This window comes from Podarcis tiliguerta (genome assembly GCF_965153285.1).
Source record: "Podarcis tiliguerta genome assembly, chromosome: 10".
In the NCBI taxonomy this organism is placed as follows: domain Eukaryota; kingdom Metazoa; phylum Chordata; class Lepidosauria; order Squamata; family Lacertidae; genus Podarcis; species Podarcis tiliguerta.
This window is the reverse complement of record NC_139543.1, coordinates 70,269,492-70,287,081: the sequence shown is the minus strand read 5'-3', so window position 1 is coordinate 70,287,081 and position 17,590 is coordinate 70,269,492. Positions and strand designations below refer to the sequence as shown.

At 51.1% G+C, this 17,590-nt stretch overlaps 1 protein-coding gene across 4 annotated transcripts in view; it reads right to left on the bottom strand.

The window, feature by feature from the left end:
- Positions 1–17,590, bottom strand: part of FLNC (filamin C) — a 123,833-nt gene that overhangs the window by 5,850 nt on the left and 100,393 nt on the right. For all 4 annotated transcript variants that reach the window (XM_083401609.1, XM_083401610.1, XM_083401611.1 and 1 more), the window contains 10 exons: positions 16,616–16,777; positions 16,086–16,289; positions 14,801–14,953; positions 11,305–11,427; positions 10,250–10,495; positions 6,997–7,266; positions 5,763–5,900; positions 5,045–5,160; positions 3,043–3,175; positions 1,440–1,616 (listed from right to left, as the gene is read on the bottom strand). In XM_083401609.1, coding sequence (XP_083257735.1) covers positions 1,440–1,616; positions 3,043–3,175; positions 5,045–5,160; positions 5,763–5,900; positions 6,997–7,266; positions 10,250–10,495; positions 11,305–11,427; positions 14,801–14,953; positions 16,086–16,289; positions 16,616–16,777 — 1,722 coding nt within the window. The remainder of the gene's footprint in view (positions 1–1,439; positions 1,617–3,042; positions 3,176–5,044; positions 5,161–5,762; positions 5,901–6,996; positions 7,267–10,249; positions 10,496–11,304; positions 11,428–14,800; positions 14,954–16,085; positions 16,290–16,615; positions 16,778–17,590) is intronic.

The following is a 17,590-nucleotide window of genomic DNA, read 5'->3' as shown; positions in this document are numbered from 1 at the left end:
CGGGGGCTGCCTTTTGTCTATGATTGTTTCAACCGATCTGGTGCAAGCCACTCCTTTGTGGCTGAAGAAGGAGGGGCAGGGTGTGTGTGTGCTTCTAATATAATAATAATAATAATAATAATAATAATAATAATAATAATAATAATAATAATATTTTTTTAAAAAAAGTTAATTGGGTGGAATAAGGGAGCTGGCTGGTGATACTATAGGTGCTGCCTCAGACTTGGCAATGAAGGTCAAGAGTGGTCCGACACATATGAAAGTTGGCCAATGTGAGGGTGAGCTGCAAGGAACTGCAGCTGTTACAGCCTAATTAATTAATTAATTAATTAATTATCACGCCCATCTGGCTGGGTTTCCCAAGCCATTCTGGACAGTTTCCAACAAAACATTAAAAATACATGGCAAAAATGCCTGGCAGAATGAGAGACCAGGGAGAAGAGACGGTGGAGGAAGATTGGAAGAAATTTAAAGACTACTTACAGAAATATTATGAAATTAATGAATGTTAGAATGACGTTGGATGGAGGTTGAAAGGTTATTAGTAATAATGTGGTGAAGGAGCATGGAAAATTCGAAGGTTAAAAAGATGAAGAATTAAAGGTTTAATATATTAAGATAAAGATAAAGATAAGATAGAGGGACGGGATTTCCTGATTAAATATTGGAATTGGAATACAGAGAGGGGAGGTGTGGGGAAGTCTGGGAAACAAGCAAATGTAAGAAATACTATGAAAATGGAATTGTTTTTCTTTTTCTTTTTCTTTTTGTATTTTTCTTTTTCTTTTTCTATGTAAAAGTCTTAATAAAATATTATATAAAAAAAAAACAACAAAAGATTAAAAATACAGTGGATGCTTGCGTTGCGAATGTGATCCGTGCGAAATGCATGTTCGTAACCCGCAATGCCGCGTCTGCGCACTCACACGTTGTGATTCGGCACTTCTGCACATGCGCAAAGCGCGATTTAGCGCTTCTGAGCATGCGCGACCGCCGAAACCCAGAAGTAACCCGTTCCGGTACTTCCGGGTTTCGGCAGTCCGCAACCCAAAAAAACTCAACCTGAAGCGTCTGTAACCCGAGGTATGACTGTACCTTAAAACATCAGTCATTAAAAACTTCCCTAAACAGGGATGCCTTCAGATGTCTTCTGAAAGTCGGATAGTTGTTAATTCCTTGACATCTGATGCGAGGGCACCACCACCGAGAAGGCCCTCTGCCTGGTTCCCTGTAACTTGGCTTCTCGCAGGGAGGGAACCGTCAGAAGGCCCTCGGAGCTGGTCCTCAGTGTCCGGGCAGAATGATGGAAGTGGAGACGCTCCTTCAGATATACTGGACCGAGGCCGTTTCGGGCTTTCAAGGTCAGCACCAACACTTTGGATTGTGCTCGGAAACCTACTGGGACTCGATGGCACCTGAAGGGAAGACGGGGTGCTTACCTGTGGTTCCGCCCTCCAGGCCTGGGCCATAGGCTGTGACGAGTCCTGGGTCCCCGGCCTGACTCTGTTCCCCAACGCGGATCTTGAAGGGGCTGCCAGGGATGTGTCTCCCGTTGAACCGGACGTCGATGGAGTGGACGCCGTTCTCGTGGGGGATGAAGCGAATGGCGTACTTGTCTGTGGAGGGACGAATTTAGTACTTAACCCGAGGTACCACTGTATTCATTGAAACAACCTTGAAGTATCAATGACTTCTGTCAGGGAACTGCCATCGGAGCCAGAGGGAGAGGGAGGGCTCCAGAGGGATTCCGGAGAGCGTCCCGGGAGGGAGAGAAGCAGCACATCTTCTGGGGAAGGAAATCAGCGTAGCACCAGTGGATGAGGGGGGCGGATGGGGGAATCGGAGAGGTGGCTCCAGGACTCCTCGCTGGGGACCAGCGGGGAGAGCACGGGTCCTCCGATGCCCACACCCTCCCTGCGCAGAAGGCTTCCGCGCAGGGAGAGTAGCGGAGACTAGGCGTCAAAGAACTTTTATGCTGGAAGAAGTTCAAGAAACGCCCACTGACGGATTCTGCCAGCGATTGAGACAGCCACGGGCGAGTGGCTGTCCGGACAGGAAAGGTTCACTCAGGCAACCCAGCCAGGTGTGGCGCCGATTTACGCATGAGCAACCCCTAGAACCATTATAACTTCCCTTCTTCTCCTTCCATGGTTCATTTTGCATAACATAGTAAAGGTATGGGGTAAAGGGACCCCTGACAATTAGGTCCAGTCGTGGCCGACTCTGGGGTTGCGGTGCTCATCTTGCTCTATAGGCCAAGGGAGCCGGCGTTTGTCCACAGACAGTTTTTCCGGTTCATGTGGCCAGCATGACTAAGCCACTTCTGGCGAACCAGAGCAGTGCACGGAAATGCCATTTACCTTACTGCCAGAGTGGTACCTAGTTATCTACTTGCACTTTGACGTGCTTTCGAACTGCTAGGTTGGCAGGAGCAGGGACCGAGCAAAGGGAGCTCACCCCGTCGCGGGGATTCGAACCGCCGACCTTCTGATCAGCAAGTCCTAGGCTCTGTGGTTTAACCCACAGGTGTTTAAATAGAGGTTGCATGGCCGTCTCCCAGGGATTATTTAGCTGTGATTCCTGCACTGCAGGGGGGTTGGACTAGAAGACCTTTGGGTACCCCTTGTACAACTCTGATTCTATTCTTCCCAGAGATGCGGCAATATAGAGGAGAAATTCACGTCTGCTTTTCAAACTTCACTGATGGCGGTTTCCTAACTCAGTGGCTTGGAAGGGGCATTGCGAACCCAGCTGTCTCGAGTTCGAATCTCGCTTCAGGCACACACTTTGAGGGAAGGCTGTACTGGCTGGGACTGCCCGAAACCTCTGGGGAGCGCCAAGCTGGCTGGCAAAGGCTGAGTTACCCCGGCTCTGATATGCAAGTCCCATCTGGTGTCAGGGCTCAGTGCATTAGCGGGGGTTGGTCTAGATGGCCTCTGGGGGTCCCTTCCGACTTTACAACCCTATGAAACTCGAAGACGCAAGCACTGGGCATGGGGAAGCAGGACTGGTTCCTCCTCCTCCGCCGCCTGGCGAACTCACCGCTGTCCAGTTCTGAGACGTAGCACTCCTCAACCACGCCGGCGGGCGTGTGGACTTTGGCATCGATCACGCCACGAGCCCCGTTCAGTTGCACCGCGAAGGAAGCTGGCTGGTTCACCTTTAAGCCCGTCTCCTGCGGGGACACGGAAAGGAGGGCTGGGTGAGACCCACATGCATGAGATTGGGGGGTGGGGCTGCCCTAGAGATCGGAAGGCGGCAGGCGACCCTGGAATTCTGATGAAATCTGGGGAATCTGGAACATTACTGACTGTGGAAGCAGAGCCATTATGGCTGGTAATAATCATAAATTATTATTATTATTATTATTATTATTATTATTATTATTATTATTACTATTATTATTATTATTTATACCCTGCCCACTCTGGGTGGCTTCCAGCAAAATATTAAAATACAATAATTTGTCAAATATTAAAAGCTTCCCTAAACAGGGCTGCCTTCAGATGTCTTCTGAAAGTCAGATAGTTCTTTATCTTGTTGACATCTGACGGGAGGGCGTTCCACAGGGCGGGTGCCACCACCGAGAAGGCCCTCTGCCTGGTTCATTGTAACTTCGCTTCTCACAGGGAGGGTACCGCCAGAAGGTTTGGTTTTGGAACGGACTTCCAGAACAGATTAAGTTTGAGAACCAAGGTACCACTGTATTCCCCAGAACGATTCTCCCCGGAGGGTAGCACTCGAACCCATGGCTTCAAGTTACAGGAAAGGAGATTCTGACTCAACATTAGGAAGAACTTTCTGACAGCAAGAGCTGTTTGATGGTGGAATGGTCTCCCTTGGGAGGTGGTGGCTTCTCCTTCCTTGGAGGTTTTTAAGCAGAGTTTGGATGGTCATCTGTGCTGGATGCTTTACTGAGATTCCTGCACTGCAGGGGGTTGGACTAGATGACCCCTGGGGTCCCTTCTAACTCTACGATTCTACGACTGACAATCTCCTTTTAAAGCTATCCAGGTTGGTGTCATCACTACTTCTTGGGGGAGAAAGTTCCGTAGGTCAACTACTGTATTTTTTGCTCCATAAGACACACCTAACCATAAGACGCACCTAGTTTTTAGGAGAGGAAAACAAGAAAAAAAATATTCTGAACAAAACAGTGAATGTATGATTTTTGTGGTTCATGCTGTGGCCACAGAAATGTGATCTGGTGGTGAATTTGGGGTGACCCAGTGCAAAAATCCTGAGGATCCATGTGGATCCGTGCTTTGTAACCACGTTTTTGCACCATTGCGGCCCCACGAAACAGTGGGTGCATGTGTTTTTTGGTGCAGGCTGTAGCCATAGACATGCTATGTGATCTGATGGTGAATTTGGGGTGACCCAATGTAAAAATCCTGAGGATCCATGAGCTTTTACCTCCCCCCTCCCAGGCAGCCTCCTTTATTGCGTCCCTTATCTCCCTCCCAATCACTTGCCGATCAGCTGCTTCCTTTCAACACCCCCTTCCCTCTTGTTTGCCTTAGCATCTTTTCCTTAGCTGGAACAGTTTTTTGCTCCTCCTTTTCTTCTAATTTCTCTCCTTATTGCTTTAGTCTTCCTGTCTCCTCTCCTTGCAAATTTGCTGTCTTTACCTCCGCACTCCCAGGCAGCCTCCTTTATCTCTAGCGTCCCTTATCTCTCTCCCGATTGGCAAACGATCAGCGGATTTGTTTCAACACCCCCTTCCCTCTTTCAAAAAAAAAGAGCATGATCTGCTTTTCGCCCCTGGGCAATTGGCTCCAGGGACCACACATTCACTCCATAAGGCGCACAGACATTTCCCCTTACTTTTTAGGAAGAAAAAAATGTGTCTTATGGAGCGAAAAACATGGTACGTGCTGCTTAAAGAAGCGCTTCCTTTTGTGTGCCCTGAATCTGTCCCTCCCTGCCCCGTCCTTTTTGTTCCCCAAATCTATCAGAAGCTCTCCAGGACTCCCCTGGGGGGGGGATACACACTCCCTCTTGCAGGGGGCACCAGGCTGGGCAAGGCTGGGCAGGCCGGTACCTGGAGGCTGGTGACCGTCAAGCGGTGTGCGTCGTCTGAGAGCGAGGCCACGGGAACCACGAAGGGGCTGTCGGGGATGTGCTCGTCGTTGAATTTGATGGACACCTCGTAGTCACCTGATGGAGAGAGGAGGGGTTAAGACCGGAGGTGGAGCAATTCCCCTTTGCAGTGGTCGGGGTTTTTTTTATCGTTTAGGGAAAAGGCGAGTAAATGGGGGACATTTCACTTCATTAAACGTACGCACCGCTTGGCTGCAAAAGGGGAAAAAACCCAATTCGTTTGCAAACGGAACGAAACAGCAGAATTGTCGGTCTAAAGGACAGCTTAATAAAGATGAAACTGGCAATATGCTAAAACCAGATGTACAGAAACATTCTGCGTGGGCTTGCCTAAACAAGAATGCTTTCTGTGGGTGCTGAAAAGAATGCCTGCCTGACATCTATAGGCAGGGAGTTCCAACGGACCACACGAATGATAGATGTTTACAGAATCACACAGGACGTGGAGAGACGCAAACTCCCCTCCCTTTCTCGTCTAGAACCTGTGGACATCCAAGCCAACTTGTGGGTTCTGTGAAAGGAAAGGGGGCACAGAATCCTTTGGAAGAAATAAAACTATGCTGGGGCTTCGGTGTCTGTTTGTGGGCCTCCCAGACCAGAGGCATCAACCAGCAGCGTGATTTGTGGCAGCGAAAAAGCCCCTGCCCAAAACACCCTACCTGCTTCCTGGACGATGTAAGAAACTCCGCAAGAGCCGTCTTTGCGGTCCTCAAAGGCAATCTCCGCCTTGCTGGGACCTTCCACGGCGATGGAGAGACCCCCGGCCCCTGCCTCCCGCGTCCAGATGCTGAACTCGGCTGGGGAGAAAAAGAGGAGGGAGCTTTTAGGCCACCTGTCAGGGATGTTTCCGTTGGGATTGCTGAATTGCAGCGGGTTGGACTGGATGACACCTAGGAACAGCTCCCAAATCTTCAATTCTATCTTTCTTCCGCTGCGATTCCTGTTTTCCCCGCCCTATATGGTTTTCCTTCCTTGACCTTGCTATGGACCTTGGTTGGTCGCCGTTGAGGGGCCTGGTAGGAATTTTTCCACGTGGCAAATTGGCACCAGCCACTTGGTTTTCGCCTACCTCCTAGCAAATCGTCACAACTTTCTTGGCATTGGCGGTTAGGCATTGGTATTGTTCTGTAGATGGAAGAGGGGAGGTAGCGCCATCACCTGCCCCACATATTGAAGGGTAGTCTGATAAAGGATTCCGGGGGCTGTGGCCCTGTCCGAAGCCTGGGGAGCTGAGGGCCTAAGGGACACCCCCTATCGGTGACCCTGGGGGAGTTCCTAGTTCATGTGCATCAGCAGGACTCCCCCTACTGGTGGTTAACCTTTCCTGGACTTCAAGCGGACGGGCTGAAGTCGGATATAGTCGGTTAGGACCAATGCCTAAGCCAATACCGCTCATCACCTGTAACCAATAAAGCTGTGGCCTTATTTAGCCCATTAACCTTAATAATTGTGTCATGTGTCTTTATTTCCACTGGGAGGGGACTTGCCATGCAACTATGGCCGCAGTGGCATAGCGTGGGGGGTGCAGGGGGGCCCGGCCGCACCGGGCGCAGCATCGGGGGGGGCGCTCGCACTCGCAGCTCTCTGCCCCTACCTGGCTCACTCACTCTCTCTCAATGCAGTGCTGGCTGTGCGAATCCGATCCGAGCCGCCGGGTCGCCGCCCACTGCGGAGGGGAGGGTGCCAGGCGTGCGGTGTGGTGCGGAGAGAGAGCGAGGGACTATCTGGGGGACGGACAGTGCAGCGGGGGGGCGCAAATTACTTGCCTTGCCCCGGGTTAGGGGGCACAAATTACTTGCCTTGCCCCGGGTGCTGACAACCCACACTACGCCACTGTATGGTCGATGGCTGATGCAAATAAAGATTCATTCATTGAGACTGTCATGTGCTTACCTGGGACGCCGGCCACGCCTCTCTCCAGGCCGGTCCCTCCCGCTCGCACCTTGTGGGAGCCTCCTTCCCCCAGAGGCCCCACAGTGAACTGGAAAGGGCTTCCCGGGACGTGCTGCCCTCGGTACTTGACGTTGACGGTGTGGGGGCCCATCTCCTGCGGCACAAAGCGCACCGAGTAGGCGCTGTCGTCCCCTTCGATGATCTCCGCCTCCGCCATCTTCCCCGACGGGCTGGTCACCTGAGCAGTCATGGCCTGCAAGCCCGCCTCACCTGGACCGCGAGGAGGAAGACAGGGGGAGAGTCCATCAGAAGGCCGCCAGCCAATCGAGAGCCTGCAAAAAGGCCCGGCCAATCCCGAGCAGCCTCACGCGCATGCAGCCTCGCCAATCAGAGCAGCCCGAGGCTCCCCCCCCCGAATGCTCCTGTTTCCGATTGCTCATAACTGAAGGAACGTGTTTCTAGTCCTCATGACTGTAGTTTGGAGATGCAATAGGGAAAATGCTTCCTTAAAACAGGTGTTTTGGGGAAAGTATTAAAGGTAAAGATACCCCTGACCGTTAGGTCCAGTCGCGGACGACTCTGGGGTTGCGGCGCTCATCTCGCTCTATAAGCCGAGGGAGCTGGAGTTTGTCCGCAGTTTTTCCGGGCCATGTGGCCAGCATGACTAAGCCACTTCTGGCGAACCAGAGCAGCGCACGGAAACGCCGTTTACCTTCCCACTGAAGTGGTACCTATTTATCTACTTGCACTTTGACGTGCTTTCGAACTGCTAGGTTGGCAGGAGCAGGGACTGAGCAATGGGAGCTCACCCCGTTGCGGGGATTCGAACCACCGACCTTCCGATCGGCAAGCCCTAGGCTCTGTGGTTTAGACAACAGTGCCATCTGTGTCCCTGGGGGAAGTATTAGGGTATATAAATATCATGGTGGGGAAAGCGCTAATAATTTTTAGAAGATAACATCCTCTTAACTATATACCGAATATATGGGGCCTGGCAATCGGTCAACGTAAATGCATTTTCCATGTTCTCACATCTGCAAAAAGACTGATACGGAAACACTGCAAGGAGAAATATGGTTTCCCTTCATGGACAAATTTAATATTTAGAATGCGTTTTTCGATACCATAGTGACACATGGATTAACACATCCTTGAGGGAAACAACAAGTTTATTCATCTAAACAATATGTTTATCCATCTAAAAGGCTAAAGCTTTGTAGCCTTATATGGTTGTTTTATTGTTGCTGATTTCCTCTGCTTTTAAAAATGTGTTTTATGTATTCTCTTCCTCCTTTTTTCTTTTCTTTCTTTTCCTTTCTGATTTAACGTAAAGGTAAAGGGACCCCTGACCATTAGGTCCAGTTGTGGCCGACTCTGGGGTTGCGGCGCTCATCTCACTTTACTGGCCGAGGGAGCCGGCATACAGCTTCCGGGTCATGTGGCCAGCAGGACTAAGCCGCTTCTGGCGAACCAGAGCTGCACACGGAAACGCCATTTACCTTCCCGCCGGAGCAGTACCTATTTATCTGCTTGCACTTTGACGTGCTTTTGAACTGCTAGGTTGGCAGGAGCTGGGACCGAGCAACGGGAGCTCACTCCGTCGCAGGGATTCGAATCGGCAACCTTCTGATTGGCAAGTCCTAGGCTCTGTGGTTTAACCCACAGCGCCACCCGTGTCCCTTCTTTCTGATTTACTTTGCTATGATAATCTCAATAAAATAATCAATATGGGGGGGGGGATGATTGCAGTTTGGAAATGAATACGCTGCATCCACTGAAAGCTTTAAAATTAGAGGAGCCTCGGCAAAATTCTGTTCCTGGATGCCCCTTCCCTGACCCCTTGTGCGAATATTCAGAGTCATGCAAGAGACCAGGTGTTGGAGCTGGGACAAAACACGCAAATATACTGTGACCATGCATGAACGAGCTTAATGCAGTTCTAAACTCCGTTTGGAGCACTGAATCGACACAAACACAGGGAGAGGATATCAAGAGCTTCAGAGCAGTGAATAGCAAATAAGCAAAATTCTCGTGCAACGTTAAGAAAGGGCTGCCTCTCCAAGCCCCCAAGGCGTAGACGCTTCGTTGAAATCCTCAGTTTTGCCTTCATGGCAGAGGAGCCAACTCCTAGGGGCCAAGTCCTTTTACCCCACGGGCACAGGAGGACAGCTCCTCAAAAATTATTGAAAAGCATTAAAAAATACTCAATTTCAGAAGCCTGCCCCCCCCGTAATGTCCACTTTTGGGGGGCATTTTTACCCATGATCTCCCCCCAAAGCTGAACAACTTTCTGGACCCCCCCCCTTAACAAAAACCCTGGCTACGCCCATGCTTTGCCCCCCCCTAAAATATCTAATGGAGCCCCCCCCCCAAAAAAGTTGATGGGCATTGCCATTCAAATGGTGCTTGTGACTGAGGGAGAAAAAAACCCAATTTAAAATACAAAAAAAGAGAGGGAGAAAAAAACCCAATTTAAAATACAGTGGTTCCTCGGGTTAAGTACTTAATTCGTTCCGGAGGTCCGTTCTTAACCTGAAACTGTTCTTAACCTGAAGCACCACTTTAGCTAATGGGGCCTCCTGCTGCTGCCGCACCGCCGGAGCCCAATTTCTGTTCTTATCCTGAAGCAAAGTTCTTAACCCGAGGTACTATTTCTGGGTTAGCCGAGTCTGTAACCTGAAGCGTATGTAACCCGAGGTACCACTGTACAAGTTAAAATGCAATTTAAAATGCAGCCTCATTTTAATAGTAGCCCATAGATCAAAACCATAAGAGGAAGGAAACATAAGAGTCAGACTGAGTCCAAACCAAAGGCCAGGTTTAACAGCTCTGACTTGCAGGCCCTGCGGAAAGATGTCAAGTCCCGCAGGGCCCTAGTCTCTTGTGACAGAGCATTCCATCAAGTCGGGGCCAGTACCAAAAAGGCCCTGGCCCTAGTTGAGACCAATCTAACCACCTTGCGGCTAAGGACCACCAAAGTGTTAAGGTCCTCTATGGGGCATACCAGGAGAGGCGGTCCCGTAGGTACGTGGGTCCTAGGCCTAGTGAGGGGGGGGAACCATGCATAGCCCCCCCTTGAGCTCCTCCATCCCAATAGTGGGGTGCACATGCAATTAAGTGTAGAGCGAAACTCCTAAAATTATGCCCGCTCGCAGGCGCACCTCTGCCCGACTCCGTGCAAAAAAAACCCCGCACACAGGCGCACACGAGAGGCCCATGCAACCCCACAACACGGCACACTGCACCCACGCACCCTCCTGGGTTGTCCGGGCGATGCTCCCGAAAGAGCCGAGGCTCTCGCGCCCCAGGAAGTCTCCGAAGACGTTGTGGAAGGGGTCCCCGCCCACTTGGGTGGACTCCTCCACCCGCACCTCTCGCTTGGTCTCGCCGCCCCGGGTCTTGCTGATCTCCGTCCGCTCGGTGCGCGTGTAAGTGTGGCTGCTGCGCGTGAAAGTGCGCGTTAGCCGCTCCTGGGCCGAGACCATCTGGAACCAGTTCCCTGCGCGGGAGGCGGCGGCGGAGGAAGGAGAAGCGGGGGCAAGAGAGAGGGGAGACAGGAGGGTTAGAAAGAGGGTCCCGCGAAGAAATTTTAAAGATTATCTAGCTAACTATTGTAATATAAGAGAATTAGAAAGTACTTGGAAGTATCAAACAGGTCTGGGGTTAGAATAAGAATGTTGCACAGTAATATGGATTTAAGCCAATAAGAAAAGAGATGGAGATAGTAAATTGAAGGTGTTAATTGAAGGAGAGTTGCCTGCATGCTGAAGCCTGCGTGCGCTGAGCTCAGCGCGTCCAGGCTTCGCGGACCTCTCAGCAAGCAGCGGGAGCCAGCGCTGGGCTCCCACGGCTTGCAGAGAGCTGCCTGTTTGGGGGCTGGGGTCGGGGGAAGCTCGGGCTTCCCCCGCCCCAACCCCGCGCCTGGGGGGGGGGAATAATGTTTTCCCCTTTATTTCCCCCCCCAAAAAAACTAGGTGCGCCTTATGGGATGGTGCGTCCTATAGGGCGAAAAATACGGTATGTAAGATGTGAAGATATGTGTATGATTGCTGGAATTGATATGTTAAAAAATTAATAAAAATGTAAAAAGAAAAGAAAGGGGTTTTCTTCTTCAAAATTCTGGAATCCCAGATTTGTGCAAGAGGTGCTGTTTCAGCTCCAGTCTGGACCACACCGGTGACAGAGCAGAAAGAAGGAAGGGGGTGGGATAGGGGTGGAAACAAAATCCCCTGGTGGTCCTGTTCAGGTCTTGGGCCCTTGGCTGCCCCCTACCCCCCCCCCCCTGCTCCCCAAAATGTGCCCCCTTACCTGGGATTTTGAGGTTCAGGTCGCAGGTGCTGCCGATGGTGGCGATGGATGGCGCCTGGCGCCGGCGGGTGATGCTCTCCTTCATCCGTCCCTCGCCCGACATCTTCACGGTGAAGGGGCTTCCTGGAAAGGCAGCGACACATACCTGTTACCCCGAGATCCCGGTGGTATCCCAAGCTACACCCAAAAGGCGGCTGGGTTTTGACTCTGGGGTGAAATTTCGCAAAAGTTATACAGTGGTGCCCCGCAAGACGAATGCCTCGCAAGACGGAAAACCCGCTAGACGAAAGGGTTTTCTGTTTTTCAATGCGCTTCGCAGGACGAATTTCCCTATGGGCTTGCTTCGCAAGACGAAAATGTCTTGCAAGTCTTGAGATTTTTTTTCGCTCCCCACCCCCTTTTTCTAAGCTGCTAATCCGCTAATCCCTTAAGCCTTTAATAGCCGCTAATAGCCGCTAAACCGCTAATAGCGCTAATCCACTAAGCCGCTAATAGGGTTGCTTCGCAAGACGAAAAAACCGCTAGATGAAGAGACTCGTGGAACGAATTAATTTCGTCTTGCGAGGCACCACTGTATACCGCTTGTTTGTTTGTTTTTCTGGGGACGGGGGAAACCTCAAAGCGGTTTACAAAAAATGTAAGGCAAGAAAATCTTACGGCAACACTTTAAAGCAGGGGTCAACAAACCTTTTCAGCAGGGGGCCAGTCCACTGTCCCTCAGACCTTGCAGGGGCCGGACTATATTTTGGGGGGAGAAATGAACGAATTCCTATGCCCCGCAAATAACCCAGAGATGCATTTTAAATAAAAGGACACATTCTACTCATGTAAAAACACACTGATTCCCAGACCGTCCGCGGGCCAGATTGAGAAGGTGATTGGGTCGGATCCAGCCCCCAGGCCTTAGTTTGCCCACCCATGGTTTAAAGCATAAGAAAAGGAGAAATCCTGCAAAAGAGGTTAAAATCCTCACCAACTTTCTCTAAGCATCTCAACTAGAATGTTTCCTGCAGGCGCCGAAAGGAAAACCAATTGGCAGGGAGTTTACAAAGGGCCAGCGCTGCCATGCTGGACAATCAAGTTCCTACGAGCGTGGAACAGGTATGAGGTGGCACCGGCAGGAGTGCCAGTCTTGGTCAAGTGGGCATGTGTGGGGAAAAGCGATCTGGTAGGTAAAGACTATACGATAAAGAAAGAAAATTTTGCATGCTCTGGTTATCTCCCGCTTGGACTACTGCAATGCGCTCTACGTGGGGCTACCTTTGAAGGTGACCCGGAAACTACTTGGTCCAGTATACCTGAAGGAGCGTCTCCACCCCCATTGTCCAGCCTGGACACTGAGGTCCAGTGCTGAGGGCCTTCTGGCAATTCCCTCACTGCTAGAAGTGGGGATACAGGGAACCAGGCAGAGGGCCTTCTCGGTGGTGGCGCCCGCCCTGTGGAATGCCCTCCCATCAGATGTCAACGAGAACAACAACTACCAGACTTTTAGAAGACATCTGAAGGCAGCCCTGTTTAGGGAAGCTTTTAATGTTTGATGTATTACAGTATTTTAATATTTTTTTGGAAGCTGCCCAGAGTGGCTGGGGAAGCCCGGCCAGATGGGCGGGGTATAAATAATAAATTATTATTATCATTATTATTACTTGCTTTGGTGTGGAAAGAGAGGCAGGCAAGGGGCTCTCACTCTTCCACTTCCCTTCGACTTCACCCCCAAGAACGTCAGAGGAGCCCGGCTGGATCAGACCAGCAGCTCATCTAGGGTGATACCCTGTTCTCGCAGTGACCAAATACCCCTAAGAACCTAATAATCTGGATAGACTGCCTATGGACCTGGAGGTTCTGCAGAATATCTTAAGAGTCAGGCAAGCGGTCCACTCTGCACTTGACCTTAGCCAAATGCCGAGAAGGAACCAAGATGACATCGTTAGAGGAAGCATTGATTTGAGCTCCGCGTTGGTTGTGCGGTTTTTATTAGTTTTTACTAGTTTTATCAGCTTTTTATTAACTTTTGCCAGTTTTAGTTTATCGCTCGCTATCTCTTCCTTAGTTATTTTAATGACAAAGTTTAAGCCAAAAGTTTTAGAGAAAGTCCTGGAAAGTCCCGGAGAAAGCCTTAATTAGCTCCAGCTTGACTCAATCTACCAACTACTTATCAGCAGCAGGAGAGATCAAACACTCTAATCTTGGAAGAAGAAGAAGAAGAAGAAGAAGAAGAAGAAGAAGAAGAAGAAGAAGAAGAAGAAGAAGAAGAAGAAGAAGAAGAAGAAGAGTTTGGATTTGATATCCCGCCTTTCACTCCCTTTAAGGAGTCTCAAAGCGGCTAACATTCTCCTTTCCCTTCCTCCCCCCCAACAAACACTCTGTGGGGTGAGTGGGGCTGAGAGACTTCAGAGAAGTGTGACTGGCCCAAGGTCACCCAGCAGCTACATGTGAAGGAGCGGAGACGCGAACCCAGTTCCCCAGATTACAAGACTACCGCTCTTAACAACTACACCACGCTGAGTTTCCTGATTTACAGCTGAAACTAGGAGCGGCTGCACTTCTGTGAAAATGTCTAAGGAAAAGAAGCAATCGGCTTCATCTCCGCAAGTGAGCCCACAGCAAACAGTGTAAACTGGATGATTTCATAAGAGTCTAGAATCCAGAATCCACCCACATCAAGCAGAGTTCGTTCCCAGGGAGGTGGGGGTGCTTTAATGGGTGGAGACCACCCAGGGAAGAACGCTGAGATAAGCGCCCATGAACCACCTCTTGTACTATCACTTGAGAGGGCGCCACTCTATGCGGAAATACTCGCGGACCGCTGTGGGTTAAACCACAGAGCCTAGGACTTGCCAATCAGAAGGTCGGCGGTTCAAATCCCCACGACGGGGTGAGCTCCCGTTGCTCGGTCCCTGCTCCTGCCAACCTAGCAGTTCAAAAGCACAAAAGTGCCAGTAGATAAATAGGTACCACTCCGGCGGGAAGGTAAACGGCATTTCCGTGCACTGCTCTGGTTCGCCAGAAGTGGCTCAGTCATGCTGGCCACATGACCCGGAAGCTGTACGCTGGCTCCCTCGGCCAATAAAGCGAGATGAGCGCCGCAACCCCAGAGTCGGCCACGACTGGACCTAATGGTCAGGGGTCCCTTTACCTTTACCTAGAAAAGGTAACGTCACTCCTGGCTGAGATCCAAGCACCAGAGCCCTCTCCCTACTCCGGCAATGTCCACCAACTGCCGTTCAGAAGCATCACGGCCTCCAATTGTGGACGCTGAACATAGCCATCCTAGCTAGGAGCCATCGACAGCAATCTCCTCCTCCGGGAATTTGCCTAACCCTTTTCCCCAGTGACCGGTGGCCGCCTTCCCTCCGTTGCGAGAGGCTGGGGCGGGGGTCACCTTTTGCAAGTGTCGCTGGTGGGGCAGGGAAGCAGAGAAGGCCGGGAAGCTGAGGACTAGAACCTTGAAGCCTGCAACGCACAGAGGACACGCCGGCGCGAGAGAGGCACAGACCTGGCACGTGCTTGTCGGCAAACTTGATGTTGATGATGTAGTTCCCGGGCTCCGTGGGGCAGTAGGTGACTTTGCAGGTGCCGTCCTCCATGTCCTCGCAGTTGATGTCCACTTTGCTGGGGCCCTCGATGGACAGGCCGAGGCCGCCATAACCTGGAGGGGAAGGAAGCAGACAGTGTCAGGCCCGTCTCTTTCGCTCTGGGAGAGCCGAATCATTTAAACCAGTGTTTCTCAACCTGTGAGTCCCCAGATCTTGGACTACAACTCCCATCATGCCTAGCCAGCATGACCAGTGGTCAGGGATGATGGGAGTTGTAGTCCAACAACATCTGGGGACCCACAGGTTGAGAACCGCTGGTTTAAACTATGGGAATGTTCAGGGAAGCAGGAGAGGAGATATTGTTTATTAATATCCTTCCTAACTTGCGTTAGCAAGTTTCTTTATGTAGCAGAGTTTACATTCCCCTTTTAAATGCACAGCAGATAACTGGTTGCAGGCTTGTTTAAGCCTCTCAATAATAGGTTCACTGCAGACGTCTGATCTCCCTGGAGACCTAGAGATGTGACGTTAGACTGCTCTGCCTCCTTTATTTAGCAAATGTTTTGTGCCACTGGGGAAGTGGTAATTGTGTATTGATTTGTTTTGGATGCTGTAACGTAAAGGTAAAGGGACCCCTGACCGTTAGGTCCAGTCGTGGCCAACTCTGGGGTTGCGGCACTCATCTCGCTTTATTGGCCAAGGGAGCCGGCGTACAGCTTCCAAGTCATGTGGCCAGCAGGACTAAGCCGCTTCTGGCGAACCAGAGCAGCGCACGGAAACGCCGTTTACCTTCCCACCAGAGCGGTACCTACTTATCTACTTGCACTTTGACGTGCTTTCAAACTGCTAGGTTGGCAGGAGCAGGGACCGAGCAACGGGAGCTCACCTCGTCATGGGGATTCGAACCGCCGACCTTCTGATCGGCAAGTCCTAAGCTCTGTGGTTTAACCCACAGCGCCACCCGCGTCCTATTATGATATATTTTTGCTAGTTTTACAGGGGTCAGAGCAGTGCACGGTCCTAGGCTCTGTGGTTTAACCCACAGCGTCACCCGCATCCCTTTGGATGTTGTATGTGATGCCAATAAAGGTTTTACGAAAGAAAGAAAAGCTAAAACCGTGTATGATCGAGTCGAGAATCTGGGAGCCAGACTAGATGACTTTTGGGGTTCCCTCCAACTCTACGTTGCCACGATTCCTATCCCGAGACAAACAGGCGCATCTCCACGCCCCCTTCTCCCCTCACCTGCGGTGCGCGTGTCCACGATGAATTCGGATACCTCAAAGGTCCGCCCTTCCACCAGCCCTTTTCCTGAGACTTTAACCTTGCTGGCGTCTCCGATCTCTGACTGCCCCACCATGATCTTGAAGGGGCTGTTGGTGACGTGCTTGCCGCTCTTCTTCACGCTGACCACATGCTCCCCGACTTCCTTGGGGGTGAAGGAGATGCCTGGGGGGGGGAGAGAGAGGGAAGAGTCAGTGCCATGGCTGTCAACTTACAGATTTGAAAATAAGGGACCAGCAGCCTCGGAAATAAGGGATCAGCAGCCAAAATAAGGGATTTCCCAAGGAGCACAGGTATGTTCGCCTTCTGAGCCCCTCTGAGCCAAAGGCTGAAAGTCTGGATTGTTAAGTGGAAAACTTAAGACAAAATTATTTAAAAGGAAGGTAAGGCATCAAGAGAGCACACCTTTGCGATTTTCACAGGTCTCCTCCATCTGTTGGTGAGCAAAATTTGCAAAAAAAAAAAAGGAAGAAAACTCTCAGCAAACTCACCGATGTGCCGGTTTGGCAGGCGCTTCAGCAAGCAGGGCTCTTCGTTGCCGGACGGCGCACGGATGCTGGCGGTGAGCAAGCTCAGGTCACTCTCAGTGATTTTCAGAGAGACGTCGGTGGATGTTCCCACATTCAGCTGGGAGGTGCGCATGGAATCATCGCCTGGGAAGGGGAAGTCCGTGAGTGAGACTGAGCACAACGCGGGAACGCCAGAAGAAATACAGCGGTACCTCCGGTCGCGCACAGGATCCGTTCCAGAGCTCTTGTCGGATCCCGAGGAATTCGCAGCCGGAGGTTCTGCGCAAGCGTGCAGCGCATAGAGCGCTTCTGCGCATGCACGCACGGTGAAACCCGGAGAAATGTGCCGCGTGCATAACTCGAAGGATACACAACCAGAGGTGTGCGTATCCAGAGGTACCACTGTATTCTGATTCTTCGCCCTCAGTAGAACAGGGCCCTCATTTCATGACCTCAGCTTGCCCAACCATTTACTTTTACATCATAATATACAGCTTTAGTCTCTACTAAAAAAAAGGTAAAGGTACCCCTGCCCGTACGGGCCAGTCTTGACAGACTCTAGGGTTGTGCACCCATCTCACTCAAAGAGGCCAAGCGCCAGCGCTGTCCGAAGACACTTCCGGGTCACGTGGCCAGCGTGACATCACTGCTCTGGCGAGCCAGAGCCGCACACAGAAACGCCGTTTACCTTCCCGCTAGTAAGCGGTCCCTATTTATCTACTTGCACCCGGGAGTGCTTTCGAACTGCTAGGTTGGCAGGCGCTGGGACTGAACAACGGGAGCGCACCCTGCCGCGGGGATTCGAACCGCCGACCTTTCGATCGGCAAGCCCTAGGCGCTGAGGCTTTTACCCACAGCGCCACCCGCGTCCCTTTTAGTCTCTACTAGGGATGCTTTTAATGTTTAATAGATTGTTGCATTTTAATATTCTGTTGGAAGCCACCCAGAGTGGCTGGG